Raw genomic sequence first — 27,435 nt, forward strand, 5'->3', positions numbered from 1 at the left:
TTTTGATTTGGAAGGTGACTTACATGCTATGAAAGTGCAAATGTTTTACTTTCAAAAAAAAAAAAATTGCTAAAGTGGCAACTGAGTTACTTGATAAGTGACAGGTAACAATTTACACTATAAGTAGAAACTGAAGCTGTAAAATACTTTTTACGACTTGCCTGTGAGGGAGAATCTGAAATAAAAGAGTTCACGGGCAATGACAAAACCCTTCTTTTCACAAATAAGGTCAGGTTTCTCATTGAAGACAGAAGGCCGCTCAGGCTGATTGTTTCTGTAAGACCTAAGCTGGTGCGTTCAAATAACATTTTTCCTTGTGGGAGGAGAGAAATGTGCATGAATGGATTGGCAGGAGGGAAGAGAAAAGAGGTGAAAAGGAGAATTTGGAGAAAAGTAAGACATTTATTTCTTTTTAACGTGCTTATCATCTGAATTTAAAAATTATGAGGAAGATTAACTTCTGACAAAAACCAGTTTTGGAGATTTAAGCTTTAAGCATCTCAGGCCGTACCTCAAGAGGATTAAAGATGGAAGTAGAAAGAGTTAAAGAGGAGGCAAACATCTGGTGAAAACAGGAGTGGTGACAAATGCAACAGTAACTGTAAAATAAAAAAAAGTTCTGTTTGCTTTTAAGAATTTGATTACTTTTTATATTTACTGGTGTGGATGTAATTCTAATATACTTTGGGTAATTTATAGCTAGGGTTGGATGTGATTAAAGGGGATACAGTTTTCTGCATCTGTTCAAGCACCGGTGTGAAGCAGTCTTAGAATGGCAAAAATACAACTTAATGACTGAAGAGCAGAAATTTTCAGTGGAGCGCTTGTTTATAAAGCAGAAAGTTATTTGGAGAACTCTCGGCTGCTTCTTACCACCAACTTCCTCTCTCTTTCCTTGGTTTAGTTTTAGCTGTTTGCTATTTTATCTGGTGATATTTGGGGAGGAGGGGGAAGGGAAGGTAGATGGTCTATAGCTAAAGAATTATGGTGTTTCTTTTTCTACGAAATAAATGTAGAACTTGTAATTCTCCTTACAATGCTGATGTTTCACTGACATTTGACCCATCCCTTAGTAGTTTCATATGAATTATGATTTTTTGTAGGTGACCAAGCCTTTTTTTTTCCCTGTCTTATAACTGGAGAGTTGGTTTAAGGGACAAAATGAAAAACATTCCAAGAATGGAAAAGAAACTGTTAGTTTTGGAATATTTCTCAAAGTGGAATTTTACTTACTGAGTTCTAGTGGGCTGACAACATTCAGTGCATTTTGAGATAACTATCTCCCTATCTTATTAACTGTGTTGAAAATGATTTCTGTAGGTAACTTCTCTTTTCCATGATCTGTCATTTTAAAAAAATCAAAAATTAATTCTGGATGTTCTGACTTGATAATGAGTTTTCTGATATAAACTGAATTAAGGTTTATGTGTTTGCCTTAATTAAAATCCTCCTTTTGTGAAGTGTCCAGAGGGCCCTGTTGTGACCTCTGGAATTTGGCCTTCTCTAACGTAGTTGGCAACTTTGGGGTGTAATAAAAAGCAGGTACCCGCAAAGTTCCTGAATGCTACTGATGGTATAATGGGGGCAAGTTACAAACTGAATTAGGACTGATACATAGTGCCTGGAATCAAGAGAAAAGCTCGGGCACTGTTAACTATTGAGGGAGATCGTTTGCGCTGTTTTAAGTAAACCAGGTTCTCTCTATTGTTTCTGTCTCCCAGATGAGAAGTTGTGGATCCTTTTGCCTGGTATGTGTCTTCCAGTGGATGACAGTTCCTTCCTTTTATCTCTCTGCTGTGACTGTTGATTTTCCAGTCTGTTCTCTTGTGACTGAAGATTGTAAATGAAACTCCATGTGTCATTTTGAGCTCAGCAGTTTTTGTGGCACTCAACAGGGTTTGGGTTAAGTAAGATGTGTTTTGGATTTAAAAGCACAGAAGGTAGAGGAAGGTGTAATGCACACACTCCTGGTTTTTATTCAAGCTTGATTCACTAACCACTTTTTTTGGCATAAATTATTCATCCCTCTAATTCAGGTACGGTTAAGTCTGTATATACCCCATTCATGTTTTTTCCAGGTGGTGATTGGCTTCTTGTTGTAGAACTGTTCACGTTTCTTTGTTCCAGAAAGATAAGCCCCTCGCTTGGGTAAACCAGGCTTCCTTTCAAGATGTAGTTTTTGGGTATGGGTCACTTTCATAGAATCATAACTGTTAATTTCTAATCTTAGTCTATTTGTACTGGTGCAGGTTGTTTGCTACCTTGGTGCAGTCTCTTCTACACTACAGTGTTAATAATTAGGCAACTTTGTGTAACCTCTGGAATTCACAGTGCCTGACTTTCAACCTGCATTTGTAGCTAGACCAGATTTCCTGCCACACAGGAGACGTTGCAATCAGCATCACCTGGCAGTTGTTAGCACCACGGGCTCTGGGAACGCTTTGTCCATCATTGCTGGGCATGGGCATGCCAGCAATGTCGTATGCCAAGTAGGAAGAGTGGTGTTCAGTCTATACATTGAAAACTTACTCATTCATCCACTAGTTAGATAGCATTGCATCCCACTTTGCTCTTTCAGTTAACTTGCCCTTTTTTTTTTTTCCCCCTTTTCTTCTTTTTCTTTCTTTATGGCAACAAATTCAGACCTTCCATTGTCCTTTCCAAGGCTTTGAAGAATGCAGGAAGATAATGGTCTCTTCCTGTGCTTCCATATCTCATCCCCTTGTTTTATTGCTCCAATTATCTTTGTCCTGTTCCTTTTCTCCATGCTTTGTGCTGTTCTTGGATAGTCTTTCATGCGTTGCTGGTCCAAGACACAACCACCCCAGTTTTCTAAACTTAATTAAAATATGCTTCTTTTACAGAATTCTGTAAGTTATCTGTTGCTGAATAAAACTTAACTGAAAGTGAATATATTTGGAAACTTCTGGTGTAAAATACTGATTTCTTAAAAGGTAGTTGATTTATCTTGAGAAGAAGTAGAAATTGACAGGCTGCTAAGCGAAAGTCTGGTAATTTTGAGGCCTCTTCTAGAATTATTTGTTGAGTTGAGATTCCCCGCCTCTCTCAGGTCAAGTCTCTGCTGCTCACAGAATAGTTTTGACTGTTGATTTCTACAGCAGATAAAGTTTTGAGCTGAGATGTCTGTACAGCTGCTAAGTCAGGAGCTAATTAGGAGGACAAGGTGGCAAGGGAACATTTCCTGTGCTTCAAAAATGTTTGGTCTGGCTCTGGTTCTTAGATAAAATGTCTTCATCTGGAAGTGGTTGTGAATGAGGTGAGAATTATTCTTTTTCTTAACGCTAATCTTAGCTATGCCCAGAGACAAGTGCTGTTTGTTATTTATATCCAAGGAAGTAAGAGACTTGCAGACTGTACATGGGCTCGCAGGGGTCCATAGGTCATATTTTGTATTTTGTTTCCTGTGACTTGGTATTTATGCCTATACCTTTAAGTTTGTCCCTGCCTCTCCTTGCCAGAAAGAATTTTGATATCCAAACTACTTATGAAATGTTTTCCTAAAACCTCTGCCTGCAGCGCTTTTTAATTCACTCCTAGTTCAGAGGTGCCAGCACTGCTAGTGAAGAAGTGTGAACTGGTGAAGTATTAAGTGTTCATGAGCAAATAAACACCGGGGGTGCCTGCTGATTTTGGAAACTTAACTCTACCTTAAGTCAGCTGTGGTTCCTTTGAAAATACATTTAATATTGGTCCATGGCAGAAAAGCGATGCAGCATTTGAAGGTGAAACGGCACATGGCAGTTTCCACGGCACGCTTCTGAGGATATATTTCATTGACCTTTTATGCGCTTCTTCTGTTAATGTGCTTGCTAAGCAAAGCAAGCGTCAAGTTTTTCCTTACTGATAATTTTTGCAAAAGGCAGTGATGGATATTATCTGTTTATTCCCATTATGACTTGCTGTAGCAGTAAAAGTGCCAGTGATGTCATTTGGTGACAAGTATTTGATGGTTGATTGCTGTGTTGAGCAAGGGGTATGTTGGAGTTTAACATCTTTTTTTAACTGCATTTAACTGCCTCACAAAGCATCTGTAGAAAGCTTTTGCATACTAGATTGAAAGTATTTTCCAAGTATTAGAAAACCTTTAAAATCTAGAACCTTTGTCCCTTTTGGGCCATTTTAAAAGTGTAACAAATGACGTGCTGGCATGCAGCAATTCTATTAGCACATTGTCATAACTTTTATTACCACCTGCCTATCCAAGCCATCTGGGAGGAAAGGATATAAGACATAAAAGTGACAGTTACTCAGAGGAAATTAAATAGTCCTGTGTATCTCAAGCTCATACATTTGTCTTGCCTTTAAACCACAGAAGCTGTCTAAAACTTCTTTGCGTATGTAAGATGGAGGTAATATTTAGGTACATCCTAAAATCCTGTTGAAATACAGAAAGTAGCTGTTTAAGTTTCAGTTTTATCACACAATTATCTATATCCTTCACCGGTTATATGATTGATGGCTACAGTCTTCTGGAGTGTGCTCCTTGGAGACCAGTGAAAAGTACAAGAATTTAGGATTAACTTCTGCCCTTCATCCAGGAAACCCTTCAACTTCTCAGTGTGTTCCAACAGGCTTGATGAATGTGCCATTGTAACATAGAAAGTTGTTGTTGTCTCCTCTTTCCTTCCTCATTAGTCCCTCATTTTCATGCCATAAAGGGAGGTGTTACCACTAAATTTACCAATTTGCCTTCAAGAAGGACCCGCTGGAGTCTTTTAACTGTGTAATTGCCTCTCCTGTTAAACCACTTCTCTAATGTGTGTGTAGAGATACTTAATTGCTTCAGTTTACCTGGAAGTAGAAGTCATCTTAGAGAAAACTGCTTATTGTTGATAAACATTGTACATGGAAGTTGGTTCCTTATCCAAGCTGTTCTGGCTCTGTTCCTTGTAGTTATCCCAAAACCAGGAAAGAAGAGGAGCATTGTTCACAGTGTTTATTGTGTTCACAAGTCCACCGGGCATGATAGGGCTCATCCCAGAGTTCTGAAGGAGCTGGCGGATATTACGGCAGGACTCCTCTCATCTACTAAAGGTCTTGGGAGTCTGGGGAGGTCCCTGCTGGCTGGAAGCTAGCCAACATTCCAGTTTACAAGAAGGGTGTGAGGGAAGACCCAGGGAACTACAGACCTGTTAGTCTAACCTCAGTTCCTGGAAAAACTATGAAGATTATACTGGGTGCCACTGAAAGGCATTTAAAGAACAGTGCACTCATCAGGCACAGTCAGCATGGGTTCACAAAGGGAAAGTCCTCTTAACTAATTTGATATTCTTCTATGATAGGGTCACCTGCCTAGTGGATGAAGGGAAGGTGGTGGATATAGTTTTTCTAGGTTTTAGTAAGGCTTTTGATACTGTTCCTCACAGCATCCTTCTGGACAAGCTGTGCAAGTGGAGGATGAGCAGGTTCACGGTGCAGCAGGTGAAGAACTAGCTGGACAGTAGTGCACAAAGGGTTGTAGTAAATGGGGCTACATCTGGCTGGTGACCAGTCACCAACGGTGTTCCTCAGGGTTCAACTCTAGGGCCAGTTCTGTTCAATATATTTATCAACAGTCTGGACGCAGGATTTGAATCCACCATTAGCAAGTTTGCTGATGATACCAAACTGGGAGGTGCTATTGTCTCTCTTGAGATGCCTTGCAGAGGGATCTAGATATCGGCAGTGATTAATGGGATGAAACTTAACAAATCCAAATGCTGAATTCTGTACCTAGGATAGAGTAACGCCAGGCACAAGCATAAATTGGGAGAGGGGTGGCTGGAGAGCAGCCTGCAGAAAGGGATCTGGGGGTGCTGGTGGGCAGCAGCGCAGTAGGAACCAGGTGGTCAAGAGAGGGATGGTCCCACTGTATTCAATGTTGGTGTGGCCGTACCTTGAGTATTGTGTGCAGTGCTGAGCCCCACTATTTGAGAAGGATGTGAAGGTACTCAAATGTGTCCAGAGGAGGGCAACCAAGCTGGCGAAAGGGCTGGAAGGAACATGCTATGAGGAGTGGCTGAGGACTTTGGGCTTGTCTAGCCTGGAGAAAAGGAGGCTGAGGGGTGACACCGTTGCTCTCTACAGCTTCCCAAGGAGGGGACGTGGAGGGGGAGGTGCTGAGCTCTTCTCCCTGGGATCCAGTGATAGGATGCATGGGAATGGTTCAAAGCTGCACCAAGGGGGGTTTAGACTGGGCACTAGGAAGCAGTTATTTACTGGGGGGGGGTCAAACCCTGGAACAGCCCACCTCGAGAACCACCTCAAGAGCTGGTTGATGCCCCAAGCGTGTCAGTGTTTAAGAGGCACTTGGACAATGTCCTTAACATGCTTTAACTTTTGGTCAGCCCTGAATTGGTCAGGCAGTTGGACTAGATGATCCTTGTGGGTCCCTCCAACTGAAATAGTCTGTTCCGCTCTATTGTGGCCTCACGGAATCATTGGGAAGGTGCTGATGGGACACTGCTGCCCGCTCCAGCCATTCTTCACGTGGAGCTCCAGCGTGTCGCACAGTGACTAGCTGTTCCCAAAATCCATGTTAAGAGGAAGATGGAGTAGGTCGTTGTGACTTGAGGTTTAATTCACACCTCTGTTTTGGCCATAGTGGTGGTGTTTGAGAGAATTCAAGGTTATTTAACTAAGTTATTTTTACGTCTTTTCTTTATCCTTCTAATGCTTCTTAAATAAGAGTTGCATTATTTCTAACTCTGCATAAAGAAGTATTTTAAAAGAGACCGGAATACTTCCATGCAAGTAGTTGCAAGTAGTTTGAGTAGAAAGATGTTACTTAAAAACTAAAATCACTGAAATTCATTAAAATTTTAACAACAAAAATAATTATCTAATTTCACATCCCAGTCTTGTGTTTTGTTTATTTGTTGTACTTCCTTCTGGTCAAACCCTCTCATTAGGCTTAGCATCTAGTTGCTCAGAGTGCAGACAGTTTGCTGCCACCGGGGAGGGACGAACTTAAGAAACTTCATCCTTTCCCTGGTTGCTTATTCTTCTCTCAGGAGTTTGTGTCCCTGTCGTTTGTGCCCGTGCTATAAAACAGATGACTGGAATAATGTCGATTTGAAAATAGCTGTGAACAGAACAATGTAAGAGCCTGGGTGGAGTTGAGCAGTGCTGCTGTGAACCCCCGAGGGGTCGGAAAAAACTCGGGTCTCTCCTGCCCGTGGACTAAACCCAGCAAAAAGGCATCCCTTCCCCAGCCACGGAGAGATGGAGGTGTTTCCTGCTGCTTGTGCTGGAATTTAGGTTTTATCTATCCTCCAAAGACTTGTGACTGAAGACAGTGAAGCGGTGATGTCCTTAGAGGCAAGACTGAATGTTGCCCATGGAAAGGCAGTTAGATAAGTATGCAAAACTAATGTCTGCTAATTTGGGCTTAATTTGAATGACACAGAGTGGTTTAATTGAATTTATTTGGAGGAATTGTGGTAATTTTAAGTTTAATGTAATAAAGCCTGCAGCAAGTACCTAAAGTGCATATTGATGTCCCTTTCTTTTTAAAATGTTGATCAACATTTTAAAGCAATTTTTTTCCTGATTCCACATGCACAGCACAAGCTGCAAGTGCAAGACATTTGTAAAGCGGTCTGATCTGAGGGCACTCGGTTTTACATTAGTGCTGGTTGTCTGCAGTTCAGATCTTGAGGAGTTGTTTGCCCCTGAGCTTTGCTCCAGGGAATAAATTTCCATTGAGTTAAGCGTGCATCTCTATAGGGTCTAACATCCATTTCTTAGCTCCTGACAGACCTGCCCTGCGCTTAAACGCTCCAAATTCTGTTGACAGCAGTTTGAGGGGAATAACGTGCATATATGCTGGTGTGCTTATTGTGAACATTGCCCTGTTGTTTTGAGGTATTTGGGATTTTTAGATATTCTCTATGTGTTCCACCATTTCCTTTCAACAACTAATGACTTGGCCTTCCTCAGGAGCATGAGCCGGTGCTTTCCCTTTCTCCCCAATGAACCTCACTGTCAGCCTTTGTATTTAAAGAAATTTGTATTGCAAGATAACAATTTTATGCCTTTTACTCACCCTTTTTTAATCCTTTTGAGTTCAAAACTAACAGCAGTGGAGTTCTTGTGGTTCACTGTCTGTCCTATTCAGTAAGGGGAAGGCAGACAAATACCACCTGCAAAACAGAAAGTGTTTGGCAGAAGGCTAAACTGTAAGGCATGTGATGCTTTTGTATCTGCCAGAGTTATGAATCTGAGTTTCCGAGCTCATCTTTGAAGATGTTTTGTGTATCTGCCTTAGGGATCAGGGCTCAGAAGTCAGAGATGGATTGATTATTCTATTTTGTTTTAAAACCTCCCTTCTGGTAACTAGGTGCCTGTTTTATCAGTTGTGCCTGTGTATTCATTCAGGTGTGTTGTGGGGGTTTTAACCCCATATGTTCTCTGCAGGTGACAGTTTGACAATTTAGAAGCTGGGAACTTCACTAGCACATAAAAACAATGGGAATTTCCCTCTGGCCAAAGGGATTTGATTTGAAGTAGAGGAATCATTACCGACACTTTCCCTAGTGGTAAGGCTTCAGGAGAAGGTTTAAGCTGTAGGAAGTTAGTCTGTTAATGTTACTGGTGCCACTCTGAACCTAGGGATTTGGTTTGCTGTTGAGTTTGGGTTGCATGTTGCTACCTGTAGCTTTTTCAGATGAAGAACTTCATTTGTCAGGTCTGATCTCTGATAGTCTGAGACTCTCAAAGTGAAAATAGGGAGTAACTAGTGAGTAGAAATGGTGGCCTCAGGGTAAAGTAGTAAATCCCAAGTCAAGTGGGGAGTCTCCCATTTGAATCTTGGACTCCTTAAATGAAATTATATGCTGGGCTTATTCCTATAAGGAGCTACGTATTGGAAGAATGAGTGAGGTGGTATATCCCCTCTTCAGAAAACATATGGTAACACTTTAAAATGTTTAAATGTAACATCGTATTTTGAAGGTGCTAGGGGGGTGGGAGAAAGCATGGTGGCTTTAACTTGTGTCCGGTAGGATTTAACAGCACTCATGAAGTTTTTTCTCTTTTGGGGGACTGACAGGGTGAAGATCAATTATAAATTTCTTCTGCTGAGTTGTGAAATTCTGTTTAATCTTCAAACTGGCGATGTCAAGGGTGCCGAGTCCTCCTCCTCCGGCAGAAATGTCGAGTGGACCTGTAGCAGAGAGCTGGTGCTACACTCAGGTAAGTCCACGCTGTGCTGAGATATTTTTGATGTAACATGATTAGAAGCTGTGGTAAGAAGTTTATTCAGAACAAGTTTAGAGTCTGGATTTTCAGATGGTGTCATGCTTGCTAACTGAGCGTTCACCATGGTAATGGTAGAATGTTGCCCTCTGCCCTTGGCAGAACTTTGGTGGAGGCAGTTGGAGAAGTTGGAGTGGTCCAGCTGCTACTGCCAGCCATTTCCAGACTCTCTTGTCTTGTGTTTGGGGGTTATTTGTCACCAAGTGACTCAGTAAAACTTCCAAGTTCTCAGGTTTTGCCTTTAAGATGGCCAGGGCAAGTGGGTATGAGCCTAACCCGCCTATTATCCTCTGTTTTAAGATCAAGGTGGTGAAGTTTTCCTACATGTGGACCATAAACAACTTTAGCTTCTGCCGAGAAGAAATGGGTGAGGTCATCAAAAGCTCAACCTTTTCGTCTGGAGCCAATGATAAACTCAAATGGTAAGAAATAGAGCAGGCAGAGAGGTTCACCCTGTGTGTACAACTATGTGAAAGAATTTGAGGTTCTGTAACAGAGGAAATACATGAAAAACTAGTTGTACTTCACATGGGTTCTTGCTTCCTTCAATGTACAACGTATGCACACGGAGAAAGTACTGTTGGTTCAGCGTAGCATTCGAACACACAAAACAAATGTGAGGATCTGACGGTTTGCAGTGTTTCTCTGATAATGAAAAACATCAGAGGTAATAGAAGCCATAGCTGGAAGGGAGTCTACATCCTGCCTTGAAGCAGAGATGTGCTGTGGAGGATTATTAATGTCTTAAGTTTGGGATTTTTGACAGATGTTTATCTTGACAAGCTCCTATAAGCCAGTCAGAGTCCACAGCATGTGTATTCAAGCTCTATTTCAGCCTCCCAGTTTCAGACTCAAATACTCCATGTTGTTAAAAAGATAATTTTTGCTTGCACTCTAAATCCTGCAAGTTAAGGCTATTGCTACTGTACTGCCTTTCTCTTTATGGCAGCTTTTTGTGAATTCAGAGACTTAACACAGAGGTGAACAAAGTAACGGTGTTCTATAACTCTTTCTGCTTCTTAAAGAAACTCTTTCCGCTTCTTAAAGATAACATTATTTTTGCCCTTTTCCTTTCCTTCAAAACTTTTCTTGCCTTCCCTGAGTTCTCAAGTAGTTTCCACTAACTCAGAGTGGACTTTGGTCATAATGTGTTATCTACTATGACTTGCATCTGACCTAGTGTATCCATGGTCACCTGGTTCCTTATTTTATCCCTTGTTAATGATGTTAAGTGTTTTAGCATTTTTCTTTAAACCTCCTTAGTATAGACTGTGGCAAACCAGCCACAAAATAATTTAGTGTGTATGCGATACAATTTGTGTTCCCTTCCTTTGGGTGGCAGACCTGTGCTTTCCTTGGACTGCTTTTTGTTATTAAATTACTTACCTTTATAACCTTTCCTACTCAGATCTCATTCTAATGTCTAGATCTTTCTGATTTCTTTGTCCTTGTGTGTTTGAGCTGTTAGTCATTTGGCCTAGTTTTTGCTTCTTGTTAGATTCTGTGTCAAGTTTCAGGTCATGGAAGTGCTTATGAGTTAGCCTCTTCCTGCACTTACTACCTTTTCTTCACAAAGGAGTATTCTTCTCTTTTTACAGTAGGATTATGTTTTTGAGAAACTACCAACCTTCCAGAAATCCATTTTTCCATTCAGTCGCTTCCTGTGGAATTTTACCTACCATTTCTCTGGATTCCTCAAATCCATTGCCTCCATTCTGCTATTTCTTTCACTTTCCTTTTGGTGACAGTTGACATCAGGGTCCTTTTCAGTAATTTAAACCATAGCCCCCCTCCTCTTCTCCCCTGTGTTTTTTTGAACTCGTTTGCCCATAGTTACTGCCTGTATATTATTATCTTTCTTGGAGGTGTAGCATGAGGCTGACTGTAACAAACAGTTCCACTCCATTTACCTGTCCGTTATTTCTTTGTGGTTCAGTGGCTGTTAAAGAGAACTCGTTTGCTGTACATTTTCTTGTGAAAATTCTACAATGCCCTTTCTTTGAAATCTGTGAATGACCTGCCAAAAACCGTTCCTAACATCTCAGATGCCTGCTTCTACAGGTGTTTACGTGTGAACCCTAAAGGCTTGGATGAAGAAAGTAAAGATTATCTCTCCCTCTATCTGTTGCTGGTGAGCTGTCCAAAAAGTGAAGTTCGAGCAAAGTTCAAATTCTCCATCCTGAATGCTAAAGGAGAAGAAACGAAAGCAATGGGTGTGTAAAACCTCTTTCTGTCTGATGGGGTCAGTTGTTTGTCTTTTGCTGTTTGATCAAGCGAGTCACTCAGCTGGGGTTTGAAGCACCATATCTTTCTTTCAGAGAGCCAGCGAGCGTATCGATTTGTACAAGGCAAGGACTGGGGATTCAAAAAATTTATTAGAAGAGACTTTCTTTTGGATGAGGCCAACGGACTTCTTCCAGATGACAAACTCACTCTCTTCTGTGAGGTAAGTCTTCCTGTGAAGCTGAAAGAATAGCAGTTCCATTAGCTTAAGGTAGATGTGACCTTATTTTTCATCATTGCTTTTAAGGAGTCAGAGTCAGGAGAAATACTGGATGTTTATATGGCACTTAGATTTTATTTGTGCGTGTGTGTGCGCACCTGTGTGGCTGGTGGCTTTTTCTGCGTGCGATTCATCACATTTCACTTCCATTTATTTTTTTGTTACTTTATATTTGTCTTTTACCTGTGATGATGGTAGAAATTAAGTATGTTTGATTATCATTCACTTCTGGTTTAGTATTATCATCCATCTGTTTGTACTCTGTAATTTAAAACTCACTTGGGATAATAACCAACACTAGCTCTGCAGTGGAAACTGGCCCGCCTATTACTTGCCTACTGAATAAGGAAGAGTTTTCTTTATTTTCCTAAGTGTGTCTATACAGCCAACAAAAAGAAAAATTTAAGAAAAATTTGAGATACGGGAATCTTACAGTAACCACAATTTTCTGTTCATTGTCTTTGTATTTTTCTACAACTGATTACAAAAGTATTATTTTACTAATACTAATTTCAGACAAAAATGCGTTTTTATTTTTTATTTTTAAAACTCTAGATATTTAAGTTTAGAAACCTTAATGAGCAAATTTAAATGGTCGTAATTTAGTGTCTTCAGAGCTTCTGCTGTCTTACTTTCACTGTCTTTTTAACTACCAAATACCTCCTGTAGCTGTGATTTTTTCCAGAAGACAGGTAGAACAAGTTGTTCTCTCTTTGGGTCTCCTGCAGTGTTTTCTATGGGAGTCTTTTCTTTTGCTGTGTTTTCTTTCAGGAGTGAAAGAAACCCATCGGTCACAGTTGTTGGACAGCGGTATTATTTTTTTTTCATTATTTTTTTTTTCAGTAGGTTTTTTTTGCCATCATAAACATGCACATATTTAAATTAACAAACATCTAAAGGATATGTGTTTAATCAGTGGCATAAATTATTACTGTCATGGAGAGAGCCCTTCCTTTAACACTTGCAGCAATGTGGGAGGAGAAGAGGACAGTGTCTTGAATATCACCTCTGTAGATCTGGCAATTACTCTGTCCTTCATAAATAAAAGAGCCAGAAAACTTATAATTGTGGAGCGAAACTCAAAAATTAATGTCCCAGAAGGGAATTTGTGAGGTGTGATGTAGATAAACCTGAGATCCACCAGCAGTCTTGGCAACCGGTACTAATTCAAATCAGTCCACTCTTTACTGAATTACTCCCTTCAAAAGCTTCAGCTCAGTGGTTTTGTTTGTTCTGGATGAAGAGAAGACTTGCTGCTGGCTTCACCTGGCATTGGTGTCTTCTGTTTTCTCTTTCCGTTTGTTCCACAGTCTAGCATGTGAGAAATCTTAAGTTTAAGTGATATCAGAGGGGAAGGTTTTATTGTCTGGAAACAGTTTGGCAAGAACTTTCAATAACTTGCGTTTGGGGTTTTTCCCCCCACTCCGGTTTTTGTGGTTTTGGTTTTTTGTCTTTTTTTTTCCTTTTTCTTCCCTGAGCTTGTAAATCTCTTAGCATGTAAACCAGTGGGCCATATGCTCTCCTGATGCTTCCCTGCTGGCCACAGGTGCCAAGTGATGCTGTCCACATCTGTACTTTCACCAAGCACGTTTTGTATGTGGAAACTCTCGAAGGAGTTAGAAATACTGGATGTCGAGATGTTTGTTTTGTGGGGATATGTTGGAGTCTTCTGTAGACCAGAAGGTTGCCGAGTGTCTCTGCTGCACCTTCTCATTGCTTTATTAAAGTTAAAAGGAAAAAGCCTTTTCTTCTCTGCTCATGTCCGGTGCTGAACACAGATAATGTCTTGCTGAAAATGCTGTTAAGGCAGAGAATGATGTTCCTTGTCAAGCATTTGAAATCTGACCTCATTTAGTTGTCTGTTTGGGGATTTTTCGACCTCTGTTTTGCAGGTGGGATTGATTGTTCATATCCCAACTGCATTACTTTTGGCTGTTTAAATTATATTGCAAGATCGTAGGTAAATATCGTTCTGGTAAATCTCCAAAAAGAAATTACTTCTGAACTAGGTAGTATTGGTTCCCTTGCTAAGATGTTGAAAATAGCTTAAGCAAAACCTTATCTATTTTGACCTCTAAGACTGGTCTGTGCTTGGAATCTGCCAGTGTAAACTCCTTATGTAAAAACCCTTCTAATTTATGAAAGAAAATCAGTTACTGGTATGAAAATCTGTGAAGAGGATTTATTTGTTGATTTGAGAAGCAGTTTGCAAGTCTTTTTTGGCTGATCTGTAATCAGTATTGGACTCCAGCAAGGGATCTACATCTTCAAATTCCTTTTTAATGAATCTGATGAGTTTTCGTCCATCCTTGAGTCCATGTTGCTGGTCTAGATGTCACAGGGCAAAAACATGTTGCAGCTGTCAGATTAACGACAAAGAATATTAGCTTCCTCACATTTGCTCTAGCTAATAATTAGTATTCTTTGGCAAGCAGCATCTGGTATTTGGGTTTGAGTGTTGTATAGTTTATACAAGATGTGGCTGCCATCAGAAACCCACTGGAGGTGTCTCAAAAGTGGGGGTATGTGCTGTCAGCAGGCTTTTTTCCTTGGAAGATGCATCTGTCATCTCTCTCCCTCGTAATTTACGTCTTTTACATAACTGTGAAGCTTCCTTTGCGGTTCATTGTTCTTCTTTGGCCATTGGTTATTAATAGAACTTAAATTTAACTTGGACTTGACAGAAAATCCAGGAAATAGTCTCACGTATGCTTCCCTGTCAATCGGCTTCTTCCTTTATTCTTTGTTATAGTGGGGTAGTATCAGTCACTCTGATCTTTTCTAATTGGAGTCTGCTGTAGAAGGCGTATGATTTACTGTGTGTTTAATAATAATGGGTCGGTGCTGAATAGGCTCTTAACGGTTCCCTTTGTGGGGGTTATTCATCAGCCAGTACGGTGATGTATGGTGCATGCGTGCTTTGGAGCAGGTGATAAGGAATCTGTCTGCATTCTCCAAATCTTCCTAATTACTTGACATAAAACTGCTTTTTTAAACTTACTGTTTAGGGGGTTTTTTTAAATTTTATTTTGTAATGTGGTGGAAGCGTTGAACTCTCAAAGAAATTTAAGAACTAGAAGCAGCAAGACATTTGGAGGGTCAGCCGCTGCCCTTGCATACATGTGTGGATGTGGTGCTCAGTGAAAGAAGCTCTCTGTATACTTCGTTTTCATTTGTACTGCTGTCTGTATTGCATTATTGATTGGGGAGCGTTTTAGGGTGTTGATAGAAGGAAAAAAACTAGGTCAGGTATGTTGTCTGTAAAAGCAGAAAAATAAGGTTCCGCTTCCTTATGAAACCATCTCTAAAGTTATTATTAAATAGCATAGAAGTGCTGTTAATTTAGGGTTGAGAAGAAAATCTGCTGATGTGATTTAGGACTTGGGACAGACACTGCGGAGGAGCAGAGAACAGGGTTATGGCAGGGTAGAAAGGATGCTTTAAAAATGGAGCCGTTTTTAATCATACAATGATTCTGCTTGAGAAATGTGGGGTTTGCTTTGCATTTCCCTTCGCCTGCCCCAGAAGTAAAAACCTCCTGTAGGGAGATTAGTTTTTCCAGTGTGGGTTTTTGAGTTTTTGGGTTGTTTGCTTTCTTTTCCCCTCCAGGTGAGTGTGGTACAGGACTCTGTCAATATCTCCGGACAGAACACGATGAACATGGTGAAGGTACCAGAGTGTCGCTTGGCGGATGAGCTGGGAGGACTCTGGGAGAATTCCCGCTTCACGGACTGCTGTCTGTGTGTGGCAGGCCAGGAGTTCCAGGCTCACAAAGCCATACTAGCAGGTCGGTATCAACTTGGATGGGCCTTAGCAGGATAGGAGACAACAACGTGATGGCAAGTGGGTTTTTTGGAGTTATTTTTTCTTTAAAGGAGGCTTCTGCAGCACTTTTAACTGCAGAGCTGTAGTAAAAGACTACAGGGAGAGGAAATATCTACTCCGTTTTTAATTGCCTACCTCCTCCCACAGCGAGGATGGTAGGAGGAATCTTTTGTGGCTGTAGTATGCTATAATGTATTCCTAAAGCATTTGTAAGGAGAGGTTACCGCATTTCCAAAGGAATACTCTGTTGTAAAGTCTAGAAACACAGTGTGTACTGCCTGTGTACTCTTTAGCCTTGGTTGAAAGGACATAAGAAATTCTCCCATACCTAGTTTGAAGCTACGTTGGCCACACTACATTGTCACGCCCTGTACTTCTTTACCAGTTGTACCCAACGTGCCCTATCTGCTGTAGGAGAATTTTTCCTGCATTAAGTAGGAGGACAGTTGTTGAGGTGTTGCCAGGCTACACTTAGCTCCTCCTGAAGAGTAAAAGAGTGTCTCTAACTGTGTTTTATTTTCCTACTGTCATAGCGCGTTCCCCGGTTTTCAGCGCCATGTTTGAGCATGAGATGGAAGAGAGTAAAAAGGTAAGTTCCTGCAGGAAGGAGAACTTCTCCAGCTAGGGCAATAGCTCTCTAGTCAACTCTCGGCATCACTGCTCAGATAACTCTCTTAGGTAGTGTTTGTGACTGTTGTCACCTTTTAACTCTTTTTCTCACATTAGATGCAGGTCTCTGCTTCAGCTGTCCTGAAGGGAGGAAGAAAGGGATCAAGGAGGCAATTGTTACCTTTGTTACTCTTGGGGAAAGAATCTGGGTGGGATAAGGAAAAGTAGAGAATGCGAAATACAACTTAGAATTTTTCTTATTCTGTGCACATCTTTCTTTTTTTTTTCTTTTTCTTTTTTTTTTTTTTTGCAAGTAGTACACATTCTAAATAGTTTGTAGCAAATTTCTGAATGCTGAAAGAGCTTGGGTAGAAGGAAGTCTTCAGCACCTTATCAGGATCTTAATAAACTTCATTTTTCCAATACAGAACCGGGTTGAAATCAATGATGTGGAGCCTGAAGTTTTTAAGGAAATGATGTGCTTTATTTACACGGGGAAGGCACCAAATCTTGACAAAATGGCTGATGACTTGCTGGCAGCTGCTGACAAGGTACAGTTGGGATTTCTGGGTGTTGAGAGAACCGGGAATGACATGTGCCTTGCTTTACACAGAGCTCCCTGGAGATGGCCGCAGTAAGCGTTTCATGTGATCGTTGTGGTTGGGCAGTTTCTTTGAATTGGTTGTGGTAAACCTGGATGTAGTATAGATACATATAAGATAGCGCTATAGATACATATCTTAACAGATAACAATCAGGAATTTCTGTGTCTACTGCTTATTTTTAAGCATTTTCTTAAGATTTCAGAGGACATCTCTATTCAGCATAATCTAGCGTAAGAACTGGGGGTGAGAAGAAAATTCCAAGGCGGACCTGGCGATATTTTTATAGTGTGATTATTACCAAATCTCAAAAGTAGTGTTCTGTCTTGGCAAACAGGGCCTGCTTCTCCTTCTGGTCTGGCTGGTATCAGCAGCTTCAAGAGATGCACTAAAGGGATGGATAGCCGAGAGTGGGAAGGTCCTGTTGTTTATTTTCTTTTTGCAGTGGCAGTCTCTGCTGTTTATGGAGAGACGGGGTGCACTGGAAGGAAGCCCTCTTGCCTAACCCCTCTGTGGTTTTGCAGGGTCCTTGCCAGGGAAGTGTCGGGGATGGTCTGACTGGAAGGCTGCTGGTAGTCCCCGTGTAGCAGGCGCAGCGCCGTGGCCTTGCCAGCCAGTGGCTGCCTCCTTCCCTTTGCAGCACCAAGGACCGAAGAGAGTGCTCTGCTGGCCTGTGAGCCGTACGAACCAGTGAAAATTCGTTATATATAACCACAAATTTTATTTCCTTTTTCTTTTTTTCTCTTAAAAGTGAACTTAGTGCTGGTGAAAGGTGCCAGTTTGACAGCACTGGAGACTAAAGCCCTGAATTTATCCATCGAACAGGTTCAGCACGGGTAGCAGCAGTGCAAGATTCTCCACACTGCCCTGCCAATGTGCCTCAACTCTGACCTGGAGGGACCACCTCTAGGGGTGAGAGCGTAGTTCAGTCTCCATGCTTCTTCAGTCCTTGGATTCTCTTGTGGGTGCCAGCTAGGGTGGTGGATTTTAAGATGTGGATGCATGTAACCTTGTTCCACGCAGCCACCACACAGCCATCAAATTCCCTGTCACTGCGGATCTGGGCTTCATCAAAACCACTGATTTTAGAGGTGAAATGCTCCATATGCCATTATTAGGCCACTGCAACTAGAATTAAAATGGGAAATAATGCAAGGAGATTCTTGGCTGGATTATAATCATTGCCACATATTTTATTCAATATTTAAAGAGTATTGATCGAGAGCTCGCATACCATCTTTAACTGAGACAAGTGTAAGTAAGAAGCAGTACATTAAGGACAGAGTAGGCTTTAACTTTGAGTTTCCTGGCTTTTAATGTAGGTTTTTTCCTTTTAAAATCATTGTGTCTTTTAAAAGCAGAAATAAAAAATCTTTCTTGAAAGCACATAAAACATCTAATATTTACTCAAGAGACTGAAACAGCTTCTTCTGAGTTCCTTCTGTCTCTTGGGGAAAATATGTAATTAGACCAAAACCAAAACAAAGCATGTCTTCTCAACCCAGGAGATACTATTTCAGCCTCTTGGGTAAGTGTGCTATTAGGTAGGGTGGGTTTTTTAAGTGTAATTAAGAAAGGGGGGAAGGGGAAATCTTGGTACGTGAGAGACCAGAATGGCTACTTTTGCCCAACTATGTAATTAGAAGCTGAGCTATTTGTAGTGAAAATGGAAATAAAAATTGTACATGCATGGAGGAGAATATTCAATTTACAAAAGGCATAATTTTAAGCTTCGTTTGCTGCATTTTAAGCTACTGACAGACAATAATATAAACTAATGGCTCACCCCTCATTTGAAACTGTTTTAGTTATGGATACAGATTAAGCAAGTAAATTTGATTTGCCTTCTCAGATGTTCTGGTGGGAGAAAACTGTCCTGGTTATGAGTGCCATGCCTCAATTGAAGTAATTATTATCACCGAGCCTTAAGTGAAAAAATGTTTTTATACTCTAAAATTATTCATTTAAATTTAATCATAATGGGATGAAAATCTCAATCAGAATATAAAATCAGTTTATAGTAATAGTGCTTATCATATGGCAAGCGCTTCCGTCGTCATGCAGATGAGCTCGTTACCAGCTCTCTGCTCAGGTTGACAGAGCAGTCCTTGCAAATCTGGTATCTTTTTTGAATGTGGCCTCATATACTGAAGAACTTGCACACCGTGTCATCTCTAAGTTGTCCAAAACAAAAAAGCCCTATAAACAATATGAAGGATACTCTCAAATGCAGTTATCTGTCATTAAAAAAAAAATGAATTAACAATTTGAAGATTTTTTCTTTAGAAATGTCACTCAATTTGAAGTCATAACATGAAGGAGACTTAACTGTGTTTAATCTTTAGGGCAATTTATGTAGTGCTAACATTATTACTCATCTAAGAACTGCATTATAATCGACTGCTTTCCTGATCCCTGTGAAATGTAATCATGGCATCTAGAATATTCAGAAATACTCAGTTTGTTTCATCCAAAGAGCCACAAACCCCATAATGAGCTCACACGTACCAAGATTTTCAGAAGTATCTCAGTCTCACAGTTCCCAGCTATGATAGTCTAAAAGACTGAGGTTTGGGCTTTAGGTTTCATTTCTTGATAACGGGTGGCTTAAAGTTTTCTGAGTGGTGACTTTTCTGAAGCCTGCCCGAGACCACTGCGTTGCTTTTGAAAATCTTGGCCGTGTCTGCACGTTTCAAGACTGACTGAAGCGCTGCAGAAAGCAGAGTGGGAAATCTATTAGGCAGCGCTCTTCTAAGCATCTCCTTTGAATTTCTCAACCATTGACACAGCCCAACCCTGTGGATCTAAAAAATGTTGAGGCAAATGGACAATTGAATGGTAGAAACTCTTAGATTGAGAATGTGAAGTTAAAACAGAGGTTTTGCCAGGGCATTACAGACATGCTGTGATGTTTTGTTCCCAGCTGTATAGCTGCAAGAAACCAGGGATATTTGTTTAACATCTTAGTATTAAACTAGTAGCACGTACTTGAGCAAGACTGATCTTAACGTGCAGGTCATTAGTGGTAAAAAATGGAGTGAAAGCTGCATAACCCTCAGTGGAACACCTATGGAGCGTTCACTGTTAGGTAGGTCTTCCCACTGAACCCAGGTAATGCTGTCATGCAGTAATAGAGTGAGAATAAAGACTTGGCTTTAGCATTCTGTGCCTTGAAGTAACAGATAGTAAGTATTACGGGTGACCTGAGATTCTCATTTCAAAGCATGAAGGCAGCACCAGTCAGCCTGTAACACAAGAAGGCCGGCATGAGATTTATGGTGGGTATGTTTCCTCTCCATTGCTTTTCCTCAGGGTGGGCGCATCATGATTCTCCTTTTTTTGCTGGTCACTGCTTCTTTGAGTACAGTTGAGATGCATAGAGCAAAGCAGAGAGAGCGGTTCAGCATAATAGAGTAGTTTGTTTCTAAAGAGTGAAGGAGCACGAGTAAGGCTTCATGTCAGGCCTGGTTCGGTGTTTTCTCCTTTGTAACTGGCCTTGGGCTTGTATTTTGCAGTACGCTCTAGAACGTCTGAAGGTGATGTGTGAGGATGCGCTGTGCAGTAACCTGTCTGTGGAAAATGCTGCCGAGATCCTCATCCTGGCTGACCTACATAGTGCTGATCAACTCAAAACTCAAGCAGTGGACTTCATTAACTAGTGAGTTTACTTTCATTCCAGGATGCAACAAATCTAGAGGAAAGTGGTGTTTACTAGCAATAGGGTTCACAACTTGTGAACTGCCACATACAGGGAAGATTCTCTTCTGTTATTCTCCCATTGTATCGTTCATTTCTCTGGCATCCCAGAAGCGGCATTGCCCTAAGGGCAGATTAGTCTCGCCCTGCTGGGACCGTTCGGAGCGTACAGCAGCACTGTCTCCGGGAGCTATTACAGATCTCTTCCTAAGATCGCAGGAACTTTTAGGCGGTAAAATATCAGGTAGTCCCTGATACTGAGGCACTATTTGCAACTCTTAACAGCCCTTTCAGTAGATGTAAAATGATTACTGGCTACTTTGATGTCTGGAAGCATTTTTAGTCTTATTTGTCAGTTAATACAGTTATTCTTAGTACTTTCTGTATCGATTTAACATCCTTCCGTGCTGAGTAGTCAGGGTAGGTAAGCATTGTGTTCCTGCTGTCCTCCACCTCAGATCATGTATGTTTGAGCTTTTCATCGTTAAGTTGAAGGACTGTGCATACAATTGTGCCAGCAGAGCCAAAGCTTGCAATCTTCGCAAAAGATACCTAACATAGATCCAGAGTGATCCTAAAACAGTACGCTAAAAATGTCAGGTTTCTCGGGCATGTGGAAAGAATCTATTTAGTTAATCCTTGTTATCCCCAGTTGATAACTTCAGATTAATTCTCTCTTATTTCTAGTCATGCTTCTGACGTCATGGAGACATCGGGCTGGAAGTCTATGGTAGTATCGCATCCCCACTTGGTGGCTGAGGCATATCGCTCTTTGGCCTCTGCACAGTGTCCCTTTCTGGGACCCCCACGTAAGCGACTGAAGCAATCCTAAAGTCCTGCCTGTCATACCACCCCATGTTTTTCTGGAAGCAGCATCAGCTGTTGCTGCTGTAACCTTGACCACCAGGTAGACGGCGAAATCTGTGGAGCTTTTACTCTGTTGTTGGGGGGAAAAGACTGCTTCGTGACACCCAGACTTTTTAAAACAGCACCAAGTAACTTGGGGAGAGGGGGGAGGGTGGGCCTGGGGCTCTGGGGCTGTTCAACCTAACGAATCCCTGTCGCTGCATCGTCTGTGTGTTCCCTTCGACTTGGCTGAGTCAATTAAGTACAGGGTTCGGTTTAGGCACCGACCCAAGTCGGAATAACCCAGCAGTGGTACTGGGGAAAACAACGTCTCTGCGTCTGGCAGCACAGAACAAATCGTCAGATGCCTGGAGCAAGAGGACATTTTAGCTTTGGAGAGCGTTGGAGGTTTAAAAAGAATTTCCAGTGAGGTTCTGGAAAGGAAGTACCTGATGGAAGCTCCAGTAGTATTTATATCAAAAAAGAGAATTTAAGTCCTTCCAGCTGAGCTAAAAACTGGACGTTTGTGTAACTCCTTATTGCCATCCAGCAACAAGAAGATCAGTTTCTCTGTTAGTAGCACTTGTATGTTAATTGCAAAAAAAAAAAAAAAAAGAAAAAAGAAAAAAAAAGAAAAAACCACCTTTTATAAAATGACAGGTTGAAGTGAAAGGGGACGGTGAAAGGCTGTGTGTTCTGGAGGGTGTGAATAGACTGAAGGCAGCCTTTGGCAAGTCTCTATTGGTTTTGAAAGGACTAGAAAATCCTTGATCTGGAGCGTGCTGTCTGACAAGAACAACGGTTACTGTTTTTAGATATTGTGGGAAATGTTTTTGGCATTTTTCCCTGCTTTATTTCCCTCCTCCCACTTTTTTAAAAAAAAAAAGAAGAAAAAAAAGGAGAAATTTTATTGTTCATGAACGCTGCGTCAAGTCCGTGTCCTGAGTTGCTGAATGATTCTTAACAACTGTTTGTACCTGACTTGCCGACTGTATAGGAGCCAGTCCTGTTCCTTTCTATTAGTCACTCTTCTTACAAGGAAGAAGTTTCAAAATAGCTGGTAACTTTTTTTTTTCTTTTTGAAAATATAAATAATTACTATTTTGTACTGTGTGGTATCTGTTGTCTTTTTTTGTTTGTTTCATTTTTAAGACTTCCCGGTTTAAAACCGGTTCCCAAAAGGTTCAGTTTCAGTCTGCTGCCACGTACTGATAGCGACATACTAGTTCCTGGAACTCAAATGGGATTTGTAAGGAATGTTGCGCACAAAATTGCAATGCAAACCTGTTTTATTTCTCGTAGCAGCCATCACCAAAATACTAGAGAGCATTGGTTTCAATAATGCCTGTGCGAAGCTGACCCTTGGTCCTTCCTTTAGATACCCGTTTAGATGTGGGAAGGGAGAATAGTATAATAAGCCATCTGTTTTATAACGTGAAGGTGCGACGCAGGATGGCTGGGTAGGAGAGACGCCATCCATTTCTGTCATCATTAGCCCCAAATCTCCAGGGAGGTTTGATCGAAATACGCGGTGCTGGGGCAGCGGCAAATTGATCTGACCTTAAGATGGTCAGGTAGGGCACGTAACGGATTACAGAGAATAACTCTATTTTCTCTAGAAAATAGATTAGGTATCTGTTGTCTCTGATTTTTTTTCTTTATTCTGTTATCATACTTTCTCTCGCAGCCTCTTGTCCCGTGTGTGAAGGAGAATTCCGTTCGTACGCTCGTGTGTTTAATCCAGCTGCTGTCTATTTTTATCAAATGGTGACTCACGAGAGGGTCCCTGCCCCTTTCCGTGTTCCCCCACCGAGGCTCTCATCACAAACACGACCGTCTGTATAGTAAAGCCTTCCTTTTACGTGGGTCACAAATTCCCATGTTGCATCTATTGCTTGAACGCCACTAATTCCTTTTATATTGGATTTAGCCTGCGTTTCCTTTTAGGTAAGCAAAGCATTTAGTTGTAACGAGATTCTCCCCACTACCCTGGCAGAGCTCAAACCCAGCGTTTTCTAGCTTAAAATTGCATACAGACATGGAAAGTTCATTGCCAGGTAATTGCAGAAGTTGTCTGTGTGGCACAGAGATGTCTAATTATGCCGCAGTAACTGCATTGTTTACTGAAATGTTCAAACCTGAACGAGACCTTTTATCCTTGTCACGTTAGCGACCAACTGTTGGAGGAGTGTCCCTGGCTCAGCCGTGCCCTGGGCAGCAGACATGCCTAGAAGAAAGGAACGGGTGTTCACGTCGCCTGTCCCCGGCATTTTTTGGGCAGGTATTTATGGGAAAGCAATACAGATTTGGCAGCCTCCTCCCCTGCAGGATGGGGAGATACCTGCAGGAAAATAATCTGTTCTGGGCTCGTCTGTCCCAGCCCTTCCCGCGGAGCCAGGTTGCAGAACGCACTGTGATGGAAGGGCTGAAATGAGATCCGTAAAGAAGACGACTTGTTCAGATTGTTCCAGTTGCAGGTGAATTAATGATTTATTTGTCAACTTCACTTTTTTTTGTTGTTGTTTGTTTTTTATTGTAAATGATACAGCTGAAGCCATCTGGTTATAACAACATCAGAGCTAGAGCATACTGTTCATAAACCTCCCACTGACATCCTCCCCTCCCCAGATCTGAAATGTAATTCAAGTTAACTCACAGTCTGTGGCATGTGGTGTTACTGCAGAGATGTCCATGCCAGTTGAACAGTTGGAGATTTGAATTCCACAAGGAGATGGCATATTTATCAAAACAGTATTTCAGAGAGATGTTTTTACCGGGGCTTCTGAACTGCGGTGTAGCGACCGCAGGTCCGGATCCAGAATTTAGGTTGGACCCTGTGCTCGTGCTTTTAATTCCTCCTCGTCCCCCTCCTCAAGGGTGTTACAGAGAGATTTCGTCCCTGTGTGCCGTCTTCCATGTGCTTCCCTCTCCCTATTAGCTCCGTGCTCCTGCTTCCTCCGCTGCCTTTCCTGCTGCCCGAGGAGGGTTTCATCCATCGCCTGGATGTGGGGAAGAGAGAGGAGGAGGAGAAACCCCTGGCTGAATCCCTGACCCCCGCCTGCTGCGGCACCCACCTGTGCCCGCACCTGGGAGCCGTCGGCTCCCTCCGAGGAGCCAAACACCAAATATTTTTTTACTTGGCCAAAAGCTTGCTTTCTGGCTGCCCCTTGGGCTTTGTTATTACAGACTCAGGTTCTATTGAGGTATTTTTCTTATTGTGCGAGTTTTTCCAGATGAAAGGAAACAGCTTGTCTGCTTATGAGCAGAACAAACAGCAGAGTGGGGAGAGCTGCTGTGCTTTGAAACTCTCGCAGGCTTTGTTCTGGTTCTCAAACTGCTGTTAAGGACACAATACTGTCTCTCTCCTTTTCTTTTTTCCCCCCCACTTTTTTTTTACCCCCACACTTCCTTGAAGGAGATAAAGATATTTAAAAAAAAAAAAAAAAACCAAAACAAAAAAAACCCAACAAACAAACTTTGTTTCAGAAGGTTTCTCAACTTCCGTGCAATTTATTTTGCAAAAGGCTTTGCTAAAATAATTATCTTGTTCAGTCAGCTTGGGCCGTGCAGTTTTCCTTTCTCTCATGCCTGCCATTTAACTTGTGTTGCAGAATTTCTTAACTCATTTATTTGTAATGACTTTTTTTAGTTAATCTAATCTGAAGACGTTTAATTACAGAGGGTGGTTTTGGTTTGGTTTTTTTTTTTTTTTCTGACCTGCTGCCCACTCGTATCTTTGGCAGCAATTCCAGGCACACGCTGCAGCAATTTTTGCCTTGGCAATTCCAGTTTCTTGTGTGTGTTTAAATTTAAAGTTAAATTTTGAAATGGGTGGTGCTGACGGGGGCACGGCGAGAGGGGGCACAGCAGGCGAGTGCAGCTTGGGCTGCACAGCAGACAAGGGGCAGAAGAAACTGGGGGTCGGGGCGGGGGGGTGGAAGTGACAGCCCGTGAAATAATTGGGGAAATAAATTGCAGTGACCTGGAAGGCTTTTGGAAAATCTATATAATAAATAAAGCAGGAGCGGTTCAGCGTAGGAGGTGGCCTTTTAGCCCGGTTGAAGTTTGTTGGGCAGAGTGCAGGCAAGAAAATTCAGCTGAGTCTTGGGTTAAGTTTGGGTTTGGATTTTGCATCTTGTTCCCGCTTGATACATCAGACGTCGTCTCTAAGACTGAATTATTAAAATCACTTGAGGAAATGTGTTAATTGATGGGGTAAATTGGGAAGGAATGGAGAGAGGATTGCAATTATTCCATCAAATTATGAAAAATCACAGGCAGGAGAGGTATAAAACGTAGGGCTCCTTTTTGAATAATTGAAAAGCATCAATGGCAAAAAAAAAAATAGCAGTTAATCGAGATGGTGGATGATAAACTGGCTGCGAACGGGAAGGCTTCCCCCAGCCCTCCAGAAGAGAGATGTGCTGCTGGAGGGTTTTTCTCTCAATCCGAATGCAGGGAGGTTTCTCTGAGCTCTGTCGTCGGGAAGCCGAGCGGGGACTGAAGAGGAAATCGTTGGCTCTTGCCGCGGGGGAGCAGTGCTGAGGACAAGAACTCTGCCCGTGTTTGTACCGAGCCGCTAATGAAGCTTTCTGAGCCTGGAAATAGCCAGAGGTTGCACGTCCAGGAGTAACGGGATGAAAACGAACAAATGAAGACCATTTTCAAACTGCCGTTTCACCACTTCTGGAAGGTTCCTGGCGGACGCGGAGGTTATCCCTGAGCACTTTGGAGTCGTTTAAAGGCTACTGGAGAAAGCACTTCGTCCGATGGGGATCCAATTCCGACACGGGGGGAGGTGGCTTGTCCTCGGCGTTCAATCGCGTGGCATCCTGGAGGGCGATGTCCTGGCGTGGATGTCTGCGAACCTCCTCGCTGCCGCGCCCAACGCCACAGCTGGAGTGCCTTTTGTCTGCGTTTTAACCTTAGCGTGGCAAAACGAAGCGGTATAAGTGTTAGCTTTTAAGATGGTTGCATCTCACAGCCGGGGTGGCTCCTTTTTTCCTGTTCACGCCTACTTGTTTCACTGTTACCGTAGGACTACAAGGCTTCGGCTGCTTTTCTGTGTTGCGTTAGGAGCAGGGTTGCCCACCGTTGATTCCGGTTGTTGCTGCATTGCAGTTTGTCCACGGTTCCTTTCTTTCCCACTAACTTTTTTCTCCACTCCTCTAGGCAGGTGGCGTTGGCAAAATTATTGCTTATTCTTGAATTTTTGCCAAACAGCAAAACACTCAACAAAAATAGCTAAACAGGATGTTGGGTTTTGAGTCTGCGGCCAGGTTACAGCTGGCAGCCAGCTCCGGCGGGCGTTGGAGGCTCGTCAGGGGTTTCACCCCCCTTGCAAGGACAACTGGCCGTCGCTCTTTGTGGCCAGCGACGAGAGAGCTGGCAGACCGGGAGTTTTTTCTTTCTCTAGCCTGTGTTTCTGGATTTGGGGAGATTGGCTTCTCTCCCGCCTGCTGTACGGCAAGGAGACAGCAGACTCGGGCCAGACAGTTATCGTGCCTTGCTGTCCTGGGGTGCTCGATTGAAATAATGGCGTTCTGTAACGGTGCGTGCACCCAACGGCAGCCTCAGAGTTAGTCTGTTACGGGGTGGGATGGAATTGCATGGTGTGGGACGGGCCGGCGCAGGATAGACTAGTCTGGGGTGGTTTGGGATAGAGTATTTTCAGTTGGAAGGAACCTACGAGGTTCATCCAGTCCAGCTGCCTCTGCGCAGCCGAGATCCTCCTGTCCCGTTGCGTGGTCGCTTCTCCGTGTGCGGGCTGCCGGGAAGCGGGTTCCCGTGCTGTGCCTGCCCTTTGCGACGGCGCTGCCGGGGGCCAGGCGGTAACTCCATCGCTCGCAGCCACCGCCGGCGACTGTAAAGCATTCAGACATAAAGGAGCAGGAGGTGCCCGGATGGGCTGCAATAATTTCTCTCTCTGGAGGATGTGAAATTAAAATGCCTTTTCTTTAATCGCCTCTGCCCAGTGTGATGTCACTCCTAACTCAGATTCTCCTGAATTAAAAAAAAAAAAAAAAAAGAAAAAAATAGAAAGAAATAATCAAAAATAAACCAACCACCTTGCAGATTTGATTTCTAATGTGATGT

At 42.3% G+C, this 27,435-nt stretch overlaps 1 protein-coding gene across 6 annotated transcripts in view; it reads left to right on the forward strand.

The window, feature by feature from the left end:
- Positions 1 to 22,447, forward strand: part of SPOP (speckle type BTB/POZ protein) — a 30,286-nt gene extending 7,839 nt beyond the window's left edge. For all 6 annotated transcript variants that reach the window (XM_074562377.1, XM_074562382.1, XM_074562378.1 and 3 more), the window contains 9 exons: positions 9,053 to 9,195; positions 9,559 to 9,680; positions 11,320 to 11,471; positions 11,577 to 11,704; positions 15,371 to 15,548; positions 16,120 to 16,175; positions 16,624 to 16,746; positions 20,313 to 20,455; positions 21,181 to 22,447. In XM_074562377.1, coding sequence (XP_074418478.1) covers positions 9,118 to 9,195; positions 9,559 to 9,680; positions 11,320 to 11,471; positions 11,577 to 11,704; positions 15,371 to 15,548; positions 16,120 to 16,175; positions 16,624 to 16,746; positions 20,313 to 20,455; positions 21,181 to 21,325 — 1,125 coding nt within the window. In that variant the 5' untranslated portion in view covers positions 9,053 to 9,117 and the 3' untranslated portion in view covers positions 21,326 to 22,447. The remainder of the gene's footprint in view (positions 1 to 9,052; positions 9,196 to 9,558; positions 9,681 to 11,319; positions 11,472 to 11,576; positions 11,705 to 15,370; positions 15,549 to 16,119; positions 16,176 to 16,623; positions 16,747 to 20,312; positions 20,456 to 21,180) is intronic.
- The last annotated feature ends 4,988 nt before the right edge of the window (positions 22,448 to 27,435 follow it).

The sequence above is a fragment of the Larus michahellis genome, chromosome 18 (genome assembly GCF_964199755.1).
Source record: "Larus michahellis chromosome 18, bLarMic1.1, whole genome shotgun sequence".
Taxonomy (NCBI): domain Eukaryota; kingdom Metazoa; phylum Chordata; class Aves; order Charadriiformes; family Laridae; genus Larus; species Larus michahellis.